This window comes from Callithrix jacchus, chromosome 2 (genome assembly GCF_049354715.1).
Source record: "Callithrix jacchus isolate 240 chromosome 2, calJac240_pri, whole genome shotgun sequence".
NCBI lineage: Eukaryota > Metazoa > Chordata > Mammalia > Primates > Cebidae > Callithrix > Callithrix jacchus.
Genome location: NC_133503.1, coordinates 65,360,288 through 65,382,099, shown reverse-complemented (window position 1 = coordinate 65,382,099; position 21,812 = coordinate 65,360,288). Strand labels below are relative to the sequence as shown.

Below are 21,812 nucleotides of genomic sequence, written 5' to 3'. Positions count from 1 at the left end.
AAGGTTGTGGTGATGCACTCCAGGTTGGGTGACAGAGACCCTCAGATAAAAAAATTTTATATACATTGTAGAATAATAAAAGTTACTGTTACTGGGGCCGGGCACAGTGGCTCACGCCTGTAATCCCAGCACTTTGGGAGGCCGAGGCGGGTGGATCACGAGGTCAACAGATCGAGACCATCCTGGTCAACAAGGTGAAACCCCGTCTCTACTAAAAAAAACAAAAAATTGGCTGGGCACGGTGGCGCAAGCCTGTAATCTCAGCTACTCAGGAGGCTGAGGCAGGAGAATTGCCTGAACCCAGGAGGCGGAGGTTGCGGTAAACTGAGATTGCGCCATTGCACTCCAGCCTGGGTAACAAGAGAGAAACTCCATCTCAAAAAAAAAACAAAAAACAAAAGTTACTGTTATTAAGGAACAAGAATTTTCAGGTCAGGCATGAAATGAATTTTCAGGTTAGGCTCACACCTGTAATCCCAGCATTTTGGGAGGCCAAGGTGGGCAGATCACTTGAGGTAAGGAGTTCAAGACCAGCATGGCCAACATGGTGAAACCCCATCTTTACTAAAAATAGAAATATTAGCTGAGCGTGGTGGCACGTGCCTGTAGTTCCAGCTACTCGGGAGGCCAATGAAAGAGAATCACTTGAACCTGGGAGGCAGAGGTTGCAGTGAGCTGAGATTGTGCTACTGCACTCTAGCCTAGCGACAGAGTGAGACTCCATCTCGAAAAAAGAAAAACAAAAACACACAAAAACACAAAAATTAGCTGGGTGTGGTGGAGTGTGCCTGTAGTCTCAGCTCCTCAAGTGGCTTAGGCAGAAGAATCACCTGACCCTAGAGGTGAAGGTTTCTGCACTCCAGCCTTGGCAACAGAGTGGGACTCCATCTCGGGGGAAAAAAAAAAGGAAAAGGAACAAGGATTTTCAGTACACATACAAGTATAAAACCAAAGAAATAAAAACTCTGTAATGTTATATTTGAAGAGAAAATACTAATGTAAACTTACGATTATTTTTCTTCTGAAAAATACATACATACTTCCTGGTTCTTTCCACTGAAAAGTCTTAGAAGCAATTATACCCCAGCAGCAACAAACACACCTAGCATTCAATCGTGATTTTTAAACACCATTTCCACTCAACAGAACTAGGGTCAAGTGGGCCTGAGAACTGACTAGTTCTCAGACATCCTTTTAGTGGGAAATTTAGAAAGCAATTGAAGGAACAGCTAAATCTAAGTCTGGGACAGAAAATATACAAGAGGGGCCTAGACATCTTGATGTTGTCAGAAAGTGAGGAAACTACCAAAAACTAACTTTAAAAGGACATAGAAGCCAGCCTAAACAGGCTCTCATGGGCAAACAAACAAATAGACAAACCAAAATAACATAGAAAGGATACAAAAGGTAAAAAATGTAATTATTTAAAATTAAAAAAAAAAAATCTCATTGAATACCCTGAAAGTAACTTGGCCACCAACATCTTACTATGAAAATTAAAAGAATTAAACCTTTATTCTACATTTCCTGTATTTCTTTATGATCCGTATTTATTTATTTATTTATTTTTTGAGACAGAGTCTCGCTCCGTCGCCAGGTGCCAGGCTGGGGTGCAGCGGCGCGATCTCGGCTCACTGCAACCTCCATCTCCCGGGTTCAAGCAATTCTCCTGCCTCAGCCTCCCGAGTAGCTGGGACTACAGGCGTGTGCCACCACGCCCAGCTCATTTTTGTATTTTTAGTAGAGATGGGGTTTCACCATGTTGGCCAGGATGGTCTCCATCTCTTGTCCTCATGATCTACCTGACTCAGCTTCCCAAAGTGCTGGGATTACAGGCGCCGGCCTATTTTTATTTTATTTTATTTTTGAGATGGAGTCTTGCTCTGTTGCCCAGGCTGGAGTACAATGGCACCATCTCGGCTCCCTGTAACCTCCGCCTCCCAGGGTCAAGGATTCTCCTGCCTCAGCCTCTTGAGTAGCTGGGATTACAGGCACGTGCCACCATGCCTGTCTAATTTTTGTATTTTTAGTAGAGACAGGGTTTCACCATGTTGGTCAGGCTGGTCTCAAACTCCTGACCTCGTGATCCACCCGCCTCAGCCTCCCAAAGTGCTGGGATTACAGGCATGAGCCACTGCGATCTGTATTTCAAGGCTACTAAATAATTTGTTGATGAGGAAAAGCTTTTTGTTTGTTTTTTGAGACACAGTCTTGCTCTGTCACCTATGCTGGATCTTGGCCCACTATAACCTCTACCTCCCAGGCTCAAGCAATCCTCCCACCTCAGCCTCCCGAACAGCTGGGACTACAGGTGTGCAAAACCTTGCCTGGTTAATTCACCACATTGCCCAGGCTGGTCTCAAACTCCTGGGCTCAAGTAATCTGCCTGCCTCAGCCTCTCCAAGTACTGGGATTACAGGTATAAGCCACTGTGCCCGGCAGGAAATCTTTATAGAAGCATTTCAGTTCATCAAATACACAGGTAATAATACAACTGAGAAACTGGGTGGGCGTGGTGACTCATACCTATAATTCCAGAATTTTGGGAGGCATACGCAGATGGATCACCTCAGGTCAGGTGTTCAAGACCAGCCTGGCCAACATGGTAAAAACACATCTCTACTAAAAATAACCAAAAATTAGCCACTACAGGTGGCACACGCCTATAGTCCTAGCTACTTGGGATGCTGAGGCAGAAGAATCCTTTGAACTCGGGAGGCGGAGGTTATAGTGAGTCAAGATCGTGCCACTGCTCTCTAGACTAGGCGACAGAGCAAGACTCTGGCTGGAAGTAAATAAATAAATAAAGATAGAACTGGAACATCACCATTTGTGGCTGGGCATGGTGGGTCATGGCTATAATCCTAACACTCTGGAAGGCTGAAGTAGGAGGATTACTTGAGCCCAGTAGTTTGAGACCGGTTTAGGTAAGATGATGAGACCTGGTTTATACAAAAATTAAAAAAAAAAAAAAAAAAAATCAGTGATAAGTGGCGCTGCATGCCTGTAGCTGTTTGGATAGCTAAAGCGGCAGGATCCCAGGAGCCCAGGAATTCAAGTGGCGGTGAGCTGTGATCACACCACTGCACTCCAGCCTGGGCCACAGAAAGATCCTATCTCTATAAAAAAAATAAATAAAATTTTAAAAATTAGCCAAAACATGGGCCACATAGCAAGACCTTGTCTCTATTAAAAATTTAAAATTTAGCCAGGCATGGTGGTGCAATGCCTGAAGTGTCAGCTACTCAGGAGGCTGAGGCAGGAGGATCACTTGAGCCAGGAGTGCAAGGCTGCAGTGAGTCATGATGGTCCACTGTATTCCAGCTGAGTGACAGAGGGAGACCCTGTCTCAAAAACCAAAAAATTAAGGTATGGTGGCAAATGACTATAATTCCAGCTACTCAGGAGGCTGAGGCAGGAGGATGCTTAATCCAAGGAGGTCAAGCCTGCAGTCAGTTGTGATTGTGCCACTGTACTCCAGCCTAAGTGACAAGAGTGAGATCCTGTCTCAATTAAAAAAAAAAAAAAAAAAAGCAGCAGCAAATCACCATTTGCTGTATCAACTAAAATGATAAATTCAGGCTATGATCATCCATGGATAAAATCACTTGACAAAAAAGAACTTTACAACTGAAGGAACCTTACTGAACCCAGTGATCACATTAGCATTACTAAAAATAGGAGAGTCAGACATCCTGTTTCTCCTGATGGGAGGCAATACACAGTTTACAGTAACACTGAAAAAGCTAAAAAAGTTGTACCCAAATCTAGTCAAGGCATTTAAAGCTAACCTCCACTTAACAAAATAATGAGGCCGGGCGCGGTGGCTCAAGCCTGTAATCCCAGCACTTTGGGAGGCCGAGGCGGGTGGATCACGAGGTCAAGAGATCGAGATCATCCTGGTCAACATGGTGAAACCCCGTCTCTACTAAAAATACGAAAAAAAAAAAAAAAAAAACTTGCATGGTGGCAAGTGCCTGTAATCCCAGCTACTCAGGAGGCTGAGGCAGGAGAACTGCCTGAACCCAGGAGGTGGAGGTTGCGGTAAGCCGAGATCGCGCCATTGCACTCCAGTCTGGGTAACAAGAGCGAAACTCCATCTCAAAAAAATAAAAACAAAAACAAAAAACACACAAAATAATGAAAACAACACAACAAATTAAATAAGAGGTTTCCTGACTCTCAGCCAGTGAATAAATCTTTCCACTATACCACTCCTAACCTCTCTGACCGTCAGAACACAACAGAAGCTACAACTGATTTTCAAAAGGCACCGATGGGCCAGGTGTGGTGGTTCACGCCTGTAATCCCAGCACTTTGGGAGGCTGAGGCGGGGGGATCACAAGGTAAGGAGATGGAGACCATCCTGGCTAACACGTGAAACCCTTCTCTACTAAAAATGCAAAAAGTTTGCTGGGTGGCATGCGCCTGTAGTCCCAACTACTCAGGAGGCTGAGGTAGGAGAACTGCTTGAACCCGGGAGGCAGAGGTTGCAGTGAGCTGAGACACCACCACTGCACTCCAGCCTGGGCAACAGAGCAAGACTCCGTCCCTGCACCCCTACCCCCCACCGCAAAAAAAAAAAAGGCACTGATATAGTTTGGATTATTTGTCCCCTCCAAATCTCATGTTGAAATGTGATCCCCAATGATGGAGGTGAAGCCTAGTGGGAGGTGTTTTGGTCATGGGTGGCTTGGTACCCTCCTGATATGGTTTGGCTGTGACCCCACCCAAATCTCATCTTGAATTATAGCTCCCATAATTCTCATGTGTTGTGGGAGGGACCCAGTGGGAAATAACTGAATCATGGGGGCGGATTTTACTACTATTCTCATGGTAGTAAATCTCATGAGATCTGATGGTTTTATAAGGGGAGACCCCTTTTGCTTGGTTCTGATAAGAAGTGCCTTTCATGTTCCACTATGATTGTGAAGACTCCCTAGCCATGAGGAACTATGAGTCCATTAAACCTCTCTTTCTTTATAAATTATCCAGTCTCAGGTATGTCTTTATCAGCAGCATGAAAATGGACTAATACACCTCCCCACAGTCATGAGTGAAGTAGTTGTTAATGCACACAAGAGCTGCTTGTTTAAAGGAGCCTGGCACCTCCTCCTTTCTCTCTTGCTCCTTCGCTCACCATATGACACACCTGTTCCCCTTTTGCTTTCTGCCCTGAGTAAAACCCTCCTGAGGCCTCACCAGAAGTCAAACAGATGCAGGTGTCATGTTTATACAGCCTGAAGAACTGTGAGCCAAATATAAATTACCAAGTCTTATGTATTCCTTTATAGCAACACAAAACAAATGAACACAGGCACCTTTCTTCAACCAAAGCATTCAGAAACCTTCTTAATTTTTTTTTTTTGTCTGCTCCCAGACTAGAACTAAGCAGCCAAAGTGAATGCTTAGCACACTCTCAGGGAAGCACAGCTCTGTCTTGCACCAGTGCCAGACGCCACCAGAACAGTGGTGGAGGCAACCAGATGAAGACAAGACATTACTCTCCCAGCAGTGTAACACCATCACAGGAACGGTTCTGTCCGGACGGCTGACTACTGCTGGAAAGAAACCTGCTCAATTTTAAATCTGCCAGCCACTTTTTAAAGTTGCTGGATCTCACAATGCTAAGTATAAACAGTTACTTTTTTTTTTTTTTTTTAAGATGTGGTTTCACCATGATGGCCAGGCTGGTCTTGAACTCCTGACCTCAGGTGATCCACCCACCTCGGCTTCCCAAAGTGCTAGGGTTGCCACTGTGCCCGGCCCTAAACAGTTACTTTTTTGATCTGTGTCTGAAAAAGTACATGCAAGCTTAATTTTATAAATCAAACTGTATTTACTTAAAAAGGCAGGGTAATAGCAGAATCTAAAGAGAATCTTACTGAGACTTAGGTAAGGTGAATGGCTTAAGTACCAAATTTATTTCTGCTCTTCAGATCATGTTTGTATTCAGCAGCTTGCCCTTGTCATGTGTTAAAATGGTCATAAAATGCTAAGAAAAAGTCACAGCAAACTCTGACTTCCCGATCATACTGATGGGAAAGGTCACAAACATAGTCACCTCAAAGACTGAGTGCTGTAGAACAGACCTTCCTCTTCAAGGCCAATGATACTTCAGATACCAGATGGTTTCATTTTTCAGCTGTGGTCCAAAGAGAGGGTTGAGTTGGGCCAGAATTGCAATTAGCCAACTAAAAGAAAGATGGGAGAGGAACAACAATAAAGCGGTGAAATCATGTTGGAACATGACCATTTTTAATTAGCATGGAAAAAGTGTACTAGCGAAACTTAAATCTATTCCATTCATACCAAACCTTCCACGTGCCTTGTGCTAACAGCAGCACGTCTGATAACAAAGCATTTCCCAGGACGTAGCCTGCCTTCATCTTGAGACATATTACAAGGCAGTGAGGCTTCATCACAGTATGTTTCTGTCTTTTCTCTCATTACCTGATTATCTTTCCAAATATCCAAGATTTCCTGAATTCATGATGTCTTTGCTTCAAAATATTTTCACCTAATCTGAATTTATCATCAAAATAACATCCAACCTCAGGAAAAATCGGTCTTATTTTATCCATTCTCCAAATGTTAAGACCCACAACCTATATGACAAGCTCATTTTTACTGGTAAAGGAAAGGTTTGATTTCAGCTTATCATCTTCCAATAAGACTATAACATGTAAGATGCCCTTCTCTAATCCCCATCACCACTAAAATATGTAACACATTCTATTGTGGAACTTAACAAAATGGGCATTTCCCTTGCCCCCAGTTTACTTCAGAATCTAAATAACAAGGTATTGCTCTGTAGGTACTGCTCTGTAACACTTGAGCAGACTAACTATAAAGTGAGTACAATGGTGTCATATCTTACTTCAGGGCTAAAAGTGAAAAATAGGTTGGGTGCAGTGGCTCATGTCTTTAATCCCAGCACTTTGAAAGGATGAGGATCAGTCGAAGCCAGGAGTTTATGACCAGGTTAGGCAACACAGTAAGAACCTGTCTCTACAAAAAATTTTTAAAAATAAGCCAGGTTTGCTGACTTGTACCTGTAGTCACAGCTACTCAGGAGGCTAAGGTAGGAGGATCCCTTGAGACTGGGAGTTCAAGGCTGGAGTGCTATAATTATATAACTGCACTCTAGCCTGGGTGACAAAGTTAAACCCTGTCTCTAAAAAAAAAAAAAAAGAAAAATAGCATAGGTTTATCTTTAAATTTTCTTATATTACAAAGTTCTACATAAAGGGTCTTATATATGATATGGTAATTCATATGCCAAATAAAGTTTGAGCTTAGACAAAAGCAAAGAACAAAAGACAATATGCAAAGATCTGGGTATTCAAACCATTCTTCACTTACTAAAGGAATATTTAATGAGCACCTACTAAGTTCCAGGCCTCAGAAATACAGTGAAGAAAAATGAAATGTCCCCATCCTCACAGAGCTTACATAATATAATGTCAGGTGATAACTGTTACGAAGGAAATCAAGCAGGGAGAAGGAACAGAGAATGGCTTGTGGGGGCATTACTTTGACAGGGTGGTCAGGGAAGTAGGTAACACTTGAGCAGACAGGGGAATGAAAGCAGAATACATACTGCCTTTAGTTCCTACTCAAAATACAGTTGACCCTGAAACAGCATGGGTTTGAACCATGCACATTGACTTGGATGCCTGGGTCTGCTTATATGCCCACCTCTCACCTCTCCTGCTTCCACCTCCCCTTCCACCTCCTCCACCCCTTCTTCTGCCTCTACCACACGAAGACAGCAGGACCAACCCCTCTTCTTCCTCTTCCTCCTCAGCCTACTCAGTATGAAGACAACAAGGATGAAGACCTTTATGATGATCCACTTCTACTTAATAAATAGTAAATATATTTTCTCTGCCTTATGATTTTCTTAACATTTTCTTTTCTCTACCTTCCTTTATTATAGGAACAAAGGATATAATACATATAAAAACTATGTGTTAATTGACTGTTTATGTTATTGGTAAAGCCCTTGATCAATAGTAGGCTATCAGTAGTTAAATCTGGGAGAATTTAAAAGTTATAAATGGATTTTCAACTGTGCAGGGGATGGGAACCTCGAATCTCCACATTATTCAAAGGTCTACTGTGTATGAATTTGAACTTCTCTCACTGGCGGGCAGTGGTGCGGGAAGGAGGGCAGGGTTAAGGTAAACAAGCCCAACCAACCTCCAACTACCGATCTGGGAAAGTGAAATTTGGTAAAATATATTGCATTCCTTTCTTTTTTTTTCCTTGAGATGGCGTCTCACTCTGTCGCCCAGGCTGAAGTGCAGTGGCACGATCTCAGTTCACTGCAAACTCCGCCTCCTGGGGTCCAGCGATTCTCCTGCCTCAGCCTCCTGAGTAGCTGGGATTACAGGTGCCTGTCACCATGACTGGCTAATTTTTTGTATTTTTAGTAGAGGTGGGGTTTCACCGTCTTGGCCAGGCTGGTCTTGAACTCCTGACCTCAGGTGATCCACCCGCCTTGGCCTCCCAAAGTGCTGGGATTACAGGCATGAGCCACTGTACCCAGCCCATACTGCTGTCCTTTCTGCATGGAATCTAGGGAATCAGTTTCTTTTCCTTCCTTCCCTCCCTCCTTCTGTCCCTCCCCCCTTCTCTCTCTTTCTTCTGAAATGGAGTCTTACTGTTGCCCAGGCTGGAGTGCAGTGGCGCAATCTTGGCTCACGACAACCTCCGCTTTCCGGGTTCAAGTCATTCTCCTGCCTCAGCCTCCCGAGCAGCTGGGCCACCATGCCTGGCTAATTTTTGTATTTTTGTAGAGACAGGGTTTCACTATGTTGGCCAGGCTGGTCTTAAACTCCTGACCTCGTGATCTGCCTGCCTTGGTCTCCCAAAGTGCTGGGATTACAGGCGTGAGCCACCGTGCCTGACTGGGAATCGCTTTCTAAGGAAAAGTAGATATATCACTACAGCAGTCTCCTTTTAAACTTTCAGGACTTTAAATCTCCCCATAAGAGGGGAACGAGTCAAACCTCAACTAGGTCATTATCTGGGTGGATCTCTTTTCTCCCATTTGCAGTCATTTTTAGAGCTTTTCCAATCAAAGGATCAAAAGACTGATTCTGATCACCAGTGGAGAGACTGCTGGAGAATTAGCCAGCACTGCATCAGAAGTTTGTGCCTACAGAAACGAAAGGTGATTTTGTGACAGGAAACATGACACCTGAGGAAACCAGGCCAAAATAGCTCAAGCTCACTACTTAATAAACAAAAAGTTCATTCAGATGAGATTCTCTGATCCATACTCAGAACTAGGGTATTAAACAAAAACATAATACCAAGACTTATAGTTGAGGTTTAACATCCATCTGACATTACAAAAAAAGGAGGAGGAGAACGGCACAGGCAGACACACTCAAGAGCTCTGTGACTGCAGTTGACGCTAATGGTGCAGAGCTAAGAGTCATGGAAAATTCCAAACTAACCGAGGACTTCCCCAATCCCAGCAGGCAATACAAGCTGCCTGAAAAAACACTTTTGTAAGAGACTGAGACAACTGGCCAATGCTTAGAAATACTAAATAAAAAATACATTAGAATTTGAACTAGCCCGTCTCCTTTCATAGCTAAGAATATGTAACAGAGAATGATAACACCACTTCCCAGCTCTTTGTAGGATGTTGTATGAGTGATTTTCTTCCCCAGCTGCAAATTATAATCATTCAGGGAACTTTTAAAATATACTGATGCTATTTCTGAGAGTAAAAAAACACTGACTCCTTTTCCTCTGCTTTCACACCACAATAATCAACACAGAAGACTTCTACAGCCAAACCTGTGGGGATTTCTCCCCACCAACAAGCACACAATCAATTCTGCAGCGAACACCAGCTGGGTGTCCTCCAATTCAATCCTGACACTATCTATCTGGAGATAGCATCAGATCTCACAGGGTGAGTGTTTGGTTCCACAAGACTGCCCCTCACTTCTGATGGCAATCACAAGCCCCAGGTTATTCTACCCAACAGGCTATAAACCGGGGAGGCCCCAACCCTCCTTAGGTTCAATTATTTGCTAGAGCAGGTCACAGAACTCAGGGAAACATGTTTTTCTGGTTTACCATAAAAGATATTACAGTCTGGGCATGGTGGCTCACACCTGGTAATCCCAGCACTTTGGGAGGCCAAGGCAGGTGGATCACTTGAGCCCAGGAGTTCAAGAGCAGCCTGGCCAACATGGTGAAACCCCATCTCTACTAAAAATACAAAAACTAGCCAGGCATGGTGGTCCGTGGTCCCTGCTACTTGGGAGGCTGAAGCAAGAGAATCACTTGAACCTGGGAGGCAGAGGTTGCAATGAGCCAGAATTGCACCACTGCACTTTAACCTGGGTGACAGAGTGAGACTCTGTCTCAAACAAACAAACAAAGATAGTACAGAAGATACAGATGAAGGGATCTACAGGGTGAGCTATGGAAAGGGGCACAAAGTTCTCATGCCCTTCCTGGGAACACCACCCTCCAGGAATAGCTTCTAGCTTTCCTGAACCTCTCAGAACTCAGTCTTTTTGGGTTTTTATGGAACCTTCATTGTGTAGGCATGATTGATTACATCACTGGCCATTGGTGATCAGTTTAATGTTTGGCCCCTGACTCTTCCCCCGAGGTTGGGCTGTAGGCTGAAACCTTTGACTCTAATCCTTCCTTGGTTGTCTCATGATCAGATCCCTCCTGGAGCTACCAAGGGGCTGCCAATCATCAGTCAACTCATTAGTATACAAAGAAATATATGACTTCGGAGATTCTGAGGATTTTAGGAGCTGTATACCAGGAAATGAGGACAAAGACTAAATTATATTTCACAACATCACAACTTCACATATAACCTTTCATTTAATTCTTGTACCAGGAAACAGGCAGAGAAAGGCTAAGTGATTGGCCTATGGTCACAATGCTATTAGGTAGTAGTAGATCCTAGACCAGGAATCAGATCAGATTAATGTTCCCACTTCAAAAAGTGACCTTCTGGAATATCTGAACTGAGAACATTTCAGAAGGCATGAATATAGTTAAATCTATATTGAGAATTCAGGAAATGAGAGTCCATCCACTTAGCATCGACAAGCCTTTGGTACCTTCGCTAAAGAATATCCAGAAGCAAGAATGAAGACCACTTTGCTTGCTCAGGTCAGTATTTAGAAACTTTTATTCTCTCCTTATTTACCATTTCTCTGTGTTGGTATCATATCTATCTATTTATAAATAGAGACGGGGTTTCACTGTGTTGGTCAGGCTGGTCTTGAACTCCTGACCTCAGGTGATCTGCCCGCCTCGGCCTCCCAGAGTGCTGGGATTACAGGGGTGAACCATTGAGCCCGGCCAGCCAGGCTAGTCTTGAACTCCTGACCTCAGGTGATCTGCCTGCTTGGGCCTCCCAAAGTGCTGGGATTACAGGCATGAGCCACCACACCTGGCCTGTGTTGGTATCATTTCAAATCCTCTCTTCCAGTTGGTATGAACTATACAAAGTACTGTCGCTGAGTATAGTCACCCTATTCTGCAATCAAACATAGAAGTGACTTAATTCTTCTGTGTTTAATGTTTGTACCCATTGCATTAACTTCTTTTTTTATTTTTTTTTGAGACGGAGTTTTACTGTTGTTACCCAGGCTGGAGTGCAATGGCGTAATCTCGGCTCACCGCAACCTCCGCCTCCTGGGTTCAGGCAATTCTCCTGCCTCAGCCTCCTGAGTAGCTGGGATTACAGGCACGTGCCACCATGCCCAGCTAATTTTTTGTATTTTGAGTAGAGACAGGGTTTCACCATGTTGACCAGAATGGTCTCGATCTCTTGACCTCGTGATCCACCCGCCTCGGCCTCTCAAAGTGCTGGGATTACAGGCTTGAGCCACCGCGCGCGTCCGCATTAACTTCTTTTTATCCCCACACCTTCCTTCCTTTCCAGTCCCTTCTGTCTTTCTATTCTCCATGTCTATGACATCAAATTTTTGGTGCCCACATATAAGTGACAACACATGATATCTGTCTTTCTGCACTTGGCTTATTTCACCTAAGATAATGGCCTCTAGCTCCTCCCACGTTGCTGCAAATGACATGATTTCAGTCTTTTTTATGGCTGAATAGTATTCCATTGTGTACATACAGCCCATTTTCTTCATCCATTTACCTGTTGATGGACACTTAGACTGATTCTCTATCTTTGCTACTGTGAACAGCACTGCGATGAACATGCAAGTGCAGGTATCCCTTGGATATACTGATTTCTCTACCACTGGATAAATAACCAGTAGCGGGAATGCTGGATCATATGGTAGTTCTATTTTTAGTTTTCTGAAAAACCTCCATACAGTTTTCTATACTGGCTGTACTAATTTACATTCCCACCAACAGTGTATAAAAGCTCCCTTTTCCTCTGTATCCTTGCTAGCATCTGTTATTTTTTGGCCTTTTTTTTTTTTTTTTTTTAAAGATGGAGTCTTCCTCTATGACCCAGGCTGGAGTGCAGTGGTGTGATTCTCCCGCCTCAGCCTCAGGAATAGCTGGGATTACAGGCACCTGCTACCACACCAGCTAATTTTTGTATTTTTAGTAGACACAGGGTTTCACCACGTTGACCATGGTTGGCCAGGCTGATCTCAAACTTCTAACCTCAGGTGATGTGCCTGCCTAGACTTCCCAAAGTGCTGGGACTACAGGTGTGAGCCACCACACCCAGCCATTTTTTGGCTTTTTAGTAATAGCAATTCTAACTGGAGGGAGATGATATCTCATTGAGTTTTGATTTGCATTTCCCTGGTGATTAGTGATATAGAGCACTGTTGTCCATTTGTACATCTTCTTTTGAGAAATATCTAGTCATGTCCTTTATCCATTTTCCAATGAGATTCTTTGTTTTTGTTTTTTCTGTTGAGATCCTTATTACTATGGAACTTAGTCCCCTGTCAGATGAGTAGTTTGCAAATATTTTCTCCCATTCAATAAGTTGTCTATTTACTGATTGTTTCTTTTGCTGTGCAGAAGCTTTTTAGTTTAATAATAGATAGTCTCATTTGTCTATTTTTGTTCTGTTGCCTGTGCCCTTTTTTTCTTTTTTTTTTGTAGGAAGGGAGGAAGGCAGGAAGGGAGGGAGGGAGGAAGAAAGGGAGGGAGGGAGAGAGAAAGGAAGGAAGGAAATCAGGCAATGAGAGAGACATTGCTGACCTGGATCTAGAGGTCTACAAGTTGATTTCTTTTTTCTTTTTTTGAGAGAAGGAAAGAAAAACAAGGAGTGAAGGAGAGTAAGAAAGAGGAAGAAAAAGTGGGAGAGACAATGGAAATATTGCTTTATTCTAAAAAAAAAAATGGGTATTAATAATGGCCAATTAATATTTCATTTAAACCTATGAGTAGGTGTGATGTGGCATTGACAAGAATGCATATTTTGTGTATTTAAAGTGGAAAGCTCTATAAGTATTTATTAAGTTTACTTGTTCCAGATCTGAGTTCGAGTCCTTGATATCCTTATTAATTTTCTGTCTCATTGAGTCTAAGTCTCCATGTATCTGGGTGTTAGGATCGTTAGCTCTTGTTGTTGCATTGATCCTTTTACCACTTATCTTTGTTGCTTTAAAATCTATTTTATCAGATATGAGAATTGTAACTCCTGCTTTTTATTTAGTTATTTATTTTTGCTCTCCATTTGGTTGGTAAATCTTTCACCATCCCTTTGTTTTGAGTCTTTGTGTATCCTTGCGTGTGAAATGGGTCTGGATGTAGCATACCGTTTTGGCTTTATCTTTTGACTGGGGGATTTAGTCAATTGAAATTTAGGATCGATTCAAGATGGCCGACCACTAACAGCTCAGGATTGTAGCTCCCAGTGAAAGCTCAGAGAACGAGACGACGCCACATCTTTAGACGAATTTTCGTCACTCACCGATTAGCCGATTCCCAGTGGAGGAGCCCCACGGGTCGCCAGCGCGAATCTTGTGGCCGCCGCAGCGGTTTTGCCGGCGTCTCGGCGCAGCAGCTCTTCACGCAGAGCCAACGGGACTGCTTCCCCTACTGACCGGAGTTTGGAGCTCCGGGAAGTCAGAGCCGCTTGTTGCGGACTCAAGAGGGAAGCCAGACCAGAGATTCCCGGGCAGAAGAGCACCATCAGTCTTATCGCTGCTATTTAGGCTGCCACAGTGGGTGGCTCGGATCCCAGCACTGGGAATCAGTAAGTCGGACGTCGACTCAGAAAACTAATTAGAAAGGCGGTTCATCTATAATGAAGGGAAAAAAACAGCCTAAGAAGGCTGAGTATACTCAAAATCAGAACCCATCAGCAACGGAACAAGCCCTGATGGAAAAGGACTCATCAGCAACCGAACAAGCCCTGATGGAAAAGGACTCATCAGTAACGGAACAAGCCCTGATGGAAAAGGACTGTGTTCCATTATCTGAAGTAGGCTTTAAAAGGTGGATGATAAGAAACTTCTGGGAGTTAAAGGAACTTGTTCTAACCCAATGTAAAGAAACTAAGAACTTGGAAAAAAGGTTCGATGAAACGTTGAAAAGAATAGACAACATAGAGAGGAATACAAATGAACTTATGGAGTTGAAAAATACAACATGAGAACTGAGTGAAATATGTACAAGCTTAAACAGCCAAATGGATCAAGCAGAAGAAAGGGTATTAGAGGTCGAACACCAACTTAATGAAACAAAACGACAAGACAAGAATAGAGAAAAAAGGATAAAAAGGAATGAGCAAAGTCTCCAAGCAATATGGGACTATGTGAAAAGACCTAATATACGCTTGATTGGTGTACCTGAATGTGACGGAGAGAATGAAGTCAAGCTGGAAAATACTCTCCAGGACATTATCCAGGAAAATTTTCCTAATGTAGCAAAGCAGGACACTATTCAACCCCAGGCAATACAGAGAACACCACAAAGATATTCCTCAAGAAGACCAACCCCAAGGCACATAATCGTTAGATTCACCAAGATCGAAACGAAGGAGAAAATATTAAGGGCAGCCAGAGAGAAAGATCAAGTTACCCATAAAGGTAAGCCTATTAGGCTTACAGCAGATCTCTCAACGGAAACCCTACAAGCTAGAAGAGAGTGGGGGCCAATATTCAATATACTTAAAGAACAAAACTTTCAGCCCAGAATTTCATATCCTGCCAATTTAAGCTTTACATTTGAAGGAAAAATAAAATCTTTTAGGAACAAGCAAGTACTCAGAGATTTTATTACCACCAGGCCTGCTTTACAAGAACTTCTAAAAGAAGCATTATACACAGAAAGGAACAACCAGTATGATCCTTTCTAAAAATACACCAAAAAGTAAAGAGCATTAACACAAAGAAGAATTTTTATCAACAAAAGGACAAAATAGCCAGTTAATATCAAATGGCAGTAACCCTAAAGTTAAATCAACCAAATCTCCCAATCAAAAGATACAGACAAAATCCAACGGTATATCCAAAGATATACATAGACTCAAAATAAAGGGTTGGAAAAAAAAAAAACGTACCAACCAAATGGAGAGCAAAAATAAATAAATAAAAAGCAGGAGTTGCAATTTTCACATTTGACAAAATAGATTTCAAAGCTATAAGGATACAAGGGTAAAAGGATTAATGTAACAATAAGAGATCTTAACACCCAGATACATAAGACACATAGTGAGATTTAGATTCAACGAGACAACAAATTGATAACGATATCCAGGATTTGAACTCAGAGCCAGAACAAATAAACACAATAGAGGTCTCCATTTTAAACACATAAAATATGCATTAACCACTTTAAACACTCAAAATATTGATCGGCCATTATTGAAACCCATTTTAGGAATGAAGTAATATTCCTTTTTCCCTCTTTTTCTTTTTTTCCCCTTCTTTTTCTCTTTTTCCCTAAAAAAAAAAAAAAAGAAATTTAGGATTACTGCCATTTGATGTTAACTGGCTGTTTTATCCATTCGTTGATGTAAATTCTTCTTTATGTCGATGCTCTACTTTTTGGTATATTTTTAGAAAGGCTAATACTGGTTGTTTCTTTCTATGTGTAATGCTTCTTTCAGAAGCTCTTGTAAAGCAGGCCTGGTGGTAATAACATCTCTGAGTACTTGCTTGTCCATAAAAGATTTTATTTTTCCTTCAGTTGTGAAGCTTAGTTTGGCTGGATATGACATTCTGGGCTGAAAGTTCTGTTCTTTAAGGATGTTGAATATCGGCCCCCACTCTCTTCTGGCTTGTAGAGTTTCTGCTGAGAGATCTGCTGTAAGTCTGATAGGCTTCCCTTTGTGGGTAACCTGACCTTTCTCTCTGGCTGCCCTTAGTATTTTCTCCTTCGTTTCAACCCTGGTGAATCTAACGATTATGTGCCTTGGGGTTGCTCTTCTTGAGGAATATCTTTGTGGTGTTCTCTATATTACCTGGGGTTGAATCTTGTCCTGCTTTGCTAGTTTAGGAAAATTTTCCTGAATAATATCCTGAAGAATGTTTTCCAGTTTGGATTCATTCTCTCCGTTGCATTCAGGTACACCTATCAAACGTAAATTTGGTCTTTTCACATAGTCCCACATTTCTTGGAGACTTTGCTCATTCCTTTTTATCCTTTCTTCTCTAATCTTGTCTTCTCATTTTACTTCATTAAGTTGGACTTCGACCTCTGATATCCTTTCTTCTGCTTGAACAATTCGAGTGTTTAAACCTGTGCATACTTCTCGAAGTTCCTGTATTGTATTCTTCAGTTCCATTAATTCACTTATATTCCTCTCTAAGTTGTCTATTCTCATTAGGATTTTGTCAAACCTTTTTTCAAAGTTCTTAGTTTCTTTACATTGGGCTACATGTTCTTTTAACTCACAGAAGTTTCTTATTATCCAACTTCTGAAGTCTGATTCTGTTAATCAGACTTCTCCATCAAGCCTTGTTCCCTTGTTGGTGAGGAACTGTGATCCTCTTTAGAGGGAGAGGCATTCTGATTTTGAGTATTCTCAGCCTTTTTACGCTGGTTTCTTCCCATCATTGTAAATTTATCCACCTGTCGTCTTTGTAATTACCAACTTTCAAATTAGGTCTCTGAGTGGACATCCAAGTTGTTAATTCCCAGGGCCGAAATATGAGCGACCCATTGCGCCAGCCAAAACAGCGGCGTTAAAAGACTGTTGGTGCTTTTCTGCCCGGGAATCTCCAGTCTGGCTTCCTTCTTGAGTCCATAATAGGTGACTCTGCCTTCCCAGAGCTCCAAACCTCGGTCAGAAGGGAAACCAGTCCCGTTTACTCTGCACCACGAGCTGCTGCGCTGAGGAGCGGGCAAAACCGCTGCGCCGGCCACAAGAGTTGCACTGGTGACCCATGTGATTCCTCCACTGGGAATCTTCTGCTCCGTGAGTGACCAAATTTTGTCTGAAAGTGTGGCGTCCTCTTGTTCTCTGTGCTTTAACTGGGAGCTGCAATCCTGAGATGTTAGCGAGCAGCCATCTTGGATCGTTCTTTTTTTTTTTTTTTTTTTTTTTTAAAGACAAGTGTCTTGCTCTGTGGCCCAGGGTGGACTGCAGTGGCCCAATCACAGCTCACTGCAGCCTTGCTCTCCCAGGCTCCTGGGCTTAAGTGATCCTCCTACCTCAGCCTCCTGAGTAGCCTGGACCACAGGCACTTGCCACCACGCCTGGCTAATTTTTAAAATTTTTTGTAGAGACAGGGTCTCATTATGTTGCCTAAACTGGTCTGGAATTCCTGGGCTCAAATGATCCTCCCACCTCAACCTCCCTAAGTGCTGGGATTATAGGTGTGAGCCACTGCACCCAGCCTGTTATCTGTGATTTTGAGTTCTTAATCTTAAAATTTTTGCCTAAACCAGCTGGGCACGGTGGCTCACGCCTGTAATCCCAGCACTTTGGGAGGTCTAGGCGGGAGGATCATGAGGTCAAGAGATCAAGACCATCCTGGCCAACATGGTGAAACCCTGTTTCCACTAAAAATACAAAAATTAGCTGGGCTTGGTGGTACGTGCCTATAGTCCCAGCTACTGGGGAGGCTGAGGCAGGAGAATTGCATGAACCCAGAAGGCAGAGGTTGCAATGAGCCGAGATCGTGCCACTGCACTCCAGCCTGGCACCTGGCAACGGAGCGAGAGACTGTCTCAAAAAAAAGAAAAAAAGAAAAAAAATTTTTTTGCCTAAACCAATGGCCTGAAGAGTTGTCTGCATGTTTGCTTCCAGTTGTTTTATAATTTCAGGTTTAAATCTTTAATCTATCCTGAGCTGACTTTAGGATATTGTGACAGAAAGGGTCCAATTTCACTCTTCTGCATATGGGTTATCAAAGTACACACACATACACATTATGTGTGCATGCATGCACACACCCCTCTCACTTAAGAAAAAAACCAAGAAACCACAGTTCAAGAAAATTCCAGAGGCCAAGGTGGGCCGATCACCCGAGGTCAGGAGTCCAAGACCAGCCTGGCCAACATAGCAAACCAGGTCTCTACTAAAAATACAAAAATTAGCCGGGTGTGGTGGCATATGCCTGTAGTTCCAGTTACTCGGGAGGCTGAGGCAGGAGAATCACTTCAACCTGGGAGGCAGAGGTTGCAGTGAGCTGAGATTGTGCCACTGCACTCCAGCCTGGGTGACAGAGTGAGACTAAAAAAAAAAAAAAAAATTCTAGTCCAGTTCATTTGAAATTTCACAGAGGAATTTACCCCCCTAATCAGCTGAGCTCTGTGCCTGCCCCTCTGACTACCTCCTGACTTAAAATTTCCCTTTCAAGCCGATAAACATGCAGAGAATTGGAAGGGAAAAAAATCCACTCTGAATTGATGGAAGTGGGTGGAGGAAGAGATCATATTCCAATGAATCTATTACTTCATGTGTACAAGGAAAGGAACTAAATGTACCTTTCATGTTTGCCCAAACTGTACTGCATGTCTTCAGAACCTGAAGGCTACCCTAATAACCAATCTGAGGTTATTTAAACAACTGAGGTAGCTATGGTGGAATAATGTCTTCAGAGAACTGCAGAGCTGGAATGATCTGAGGTCAAGGTCAAGTTCTGCATTTTAACGATGAGGAAATCAAATCCTAGTGAGCCTACTAATACCCCAGAGAGAATCAGTGATAGAGCTGGAAAAGGGGAACCCTGGACTCCTGAGTCCCATTATACCAGGCTGTTTGTATAGGCTATTAAGGATGAAACAGGCCAGGCACAGTAGCTCATGCCTGTAATCCCAGCACTTTGGGAGGCCCAGGTGAGGGGATCACCCAAGGTCAGGAGTTCAAGACCAGGCTGACCAACACGGAGAAAACCCCTTCTCTACTAAAAATATAAAATTAGCCAGGTGTGGTGGTGCATGCCTGTAATTCCAGCTACTTGGGAGGCTGAGGCAGGAGAATTGTCTGAACCTGGGAGGCGGAGGTTGAGATGAGCCAAGGTCGCACCATTGCACTTCAGCCTGGGTAACAAGAGTGAAACTGTTTTTTTTAAAAAAAAAAAAAAAAAAAAAAGGATGAAACAGGCCAGGTGCGGTGGCTCATGTCTGTAATTCCAACACTTTGGGAGGCCAAGGCAGGTGGATTGCTTGAGCCCACAAGTTTAAGACCAGCTTGAGCAACATGGTGAGACCCCCGTCTCTACAAGAAAACATTTTTTCAATTAGCCAGGCGTGATGGTGCATGCCTATAGTCCCAGTTATTCAGGAAGCTGAGGTGGGAGAATGACTTGAGCCCTGGAGGTCGAGGCTGCAGTGACCCATGATCATGCCACTGCACTCTAGCCTGAGCAACAGAGCAAGACCCTGTCTCACAGAAAAAGAAAAAAAAAAAAAGATAAATCAGGCAGCCTAGGGATTCTTTATTTATTTCATTTAGCAGTGCCATGTTCCATGTCAGCCTATAAGGATGCGAAGAGGAGTTGGCTGAGGGGCCAACCCAAAGGGACTCGTGAGCTGTGAGAAATAAACCAAGGAAGAGTAGCAGAGTGTGCTTTCATAGAGATATGCACGGGTGCTTCATACTATAAACTCTCCCTGGCTACTTCTTAGGAGCTCAGCTCTTGGTTACTAGAACTCTCCCAGCATAAAATATGCCCTCACAACTATACTCAGCTCTCTCAAGTGCTGCTTTGTTCCTCTGTTCCACATTCAGCTATAAGAACAGAGAACAAAGGCACGGGTTACTTCCTGGTGACACACAGATTGAGCAGTCTCAGCTTCCCTGCTGGAATGGGGAAGTCCAGCCAGGACCTCTCTTCTGATCCACTGTCCCTCCAGCCAGGGCCATGACAGGAGTGATCTCTGTCGGTGAGCTCCTTAAGAGACAGCAGAAATGCAGGCAAGTGATTTGCCCCAGTGCCAGTAAAACGACCTCTGTCAAATCCTCTCATCCCTACTGAATGATACAAATACTTTCAAGAGCAGCAACATTAGTAGATGCTCCTAGAAAACATGGGATTTGGTATTAGAGTTGGATTTTAATTCCAGCAACACTAAATACTGGTGAAATGAACCCAGGCAAATGTCCTTAAAACCCCAAGCCTCAGTGTCCCCTCTTGTAAAATGGTGATAATAGTCCTAGCCTCAAGGTATTACAATTTAAAGAGATAACATAAAGTGCTCTATGCCATGGCTGACAAATAGATGTTCAATAAACACTAGTTATTCCTTCTCTTCTCTGTAAGACAGCTAAAAATGTATTCAAGCCAAAGAATGAACTACAACCTATTTAACTTCACAAAGGAGTTTCTCATGTAGCACTGAGTCATTCTCATCTCCACCTCCTCTCCCATGACCACCCACTCTGTGGCAGGCAGATTTCAATTCTCCCGAGGTTCCCTCCTCTCAGTATATACTCTCTGTATAAAACTCTGTGAATCTGACAGGACAGTCACTCCATAGTTAGATTATATTATCTGATACAGCTGGCTTTAAGAAAGTGGCTATCCAGGTCAGACGCAGTGGCTCACGCCTGTAATCTCAACACTTTGGGAGGCTGAGATGGGTGGATCATGAGGTCAGGAGTTTGAGACCAGCCTGACCAACATGGTGAAAGTCCCTCTCTACTAAAAAACAAAATATTAGCCAGGCGTGGTGACGCACACCTGTAATCCCATGTAATCCCAGCTACTTAGGAGACTGAGGCAAGAGAATTGCTTGAACCCAGTAAGCAGAGGTTGCAGTGAGCTGAGATTGCACCACTGCATTCCAGCCAGGGTGACAATGCAAGACTCCACCTCGAAAAAAGAAAAAAAAAAAAGAAGTGATTATCCTGAGTGAATGTGACCTATTCAGTGAATTTTTGTTTTTTTTCTTTGAGATGGGAATTTGGCTATGTTGTCCAGGGTGGTCTTGAACTCCTGGCCTTTAGCAATCCTCCCATCTCAGCCTCCTGAGTAGCTGGGATTACAGGCATGAGCTGCCACCACTGGACATGGCTTCAAGCAAGTTTTTTTTTTTTTTTAATTTGTATTTTTTCAGACAGGCTTGCTCTGTCACCCAGGCTGGAGTGCAGTGGTGTGATCTTGGCTCACTGCAACCTCCGCTTCCCAGATTCAAGTGACCCTGTGCCTCAGCCTCCAGAGTAGCTGGGATTAAAAGTGCACACCATCATGTCTGGCTGATTTTTCTATTTTAATTTATTAGAGACAGGATTTCACTATGTTGCCTAGGCTGGTCTTGAACTCGTGGCCTCAACTGATCTGCCTGCCTTGGTCTCCCAAAGTGCTAGGATTACAGGCATGAACACAGCCCTCAGTTGAGTTCTTAAAAGGAACAGGACTGTCCCTGACAAAGACATTTGGAATCTGTGTTTCAGTCATTAATTTTTTGCC

The 21,812-nt window shown here is 43.2% G+C and overlaps 1 protein-coding gene and 1 non-coding gene across 3 annotated transcripts in view; both read right to left on the bottom strand.

The window, feature by feature from the left end:
* ATP6V0E1 (ATPase H+ transporting V0 subunit e1) overlaps nucleotides 1-21,812 on the bottom strand; it is a 54,967-nt gene that overhangs the window by 8,002 nt on the left and 25,153 nt on the right. Inside the window, exon 3 of one of the 2 annotated variants that reach the window (XM_003732295.5) lies at nucleotides 6,065-6,194. In XM_003732295.5, the coding sequence (XP_003732343.1) occupies nucleotides 6,101-6,194 (94 nt within the window). In that variant the 3' untranslated portion in view covers nucleotides 6,065-6,100. The remainder of the gene's footprint in view (nucleotides 1-6,064; nucleotides 6,195-21,812) is intronic. The other variant, XM_002744572.7, reaches the window with a different exon arrangement.
* LOC118151925 (small nucleolar RNA SNORA74) lies at nucleotides 5,366-5,566 on the bottom strand. Its single transcript, XR_004740317.1, has one exon. It is a non-coding gene; the product is annotated as a small nucleolar RNA SNORA74 (small nucleolar RNA).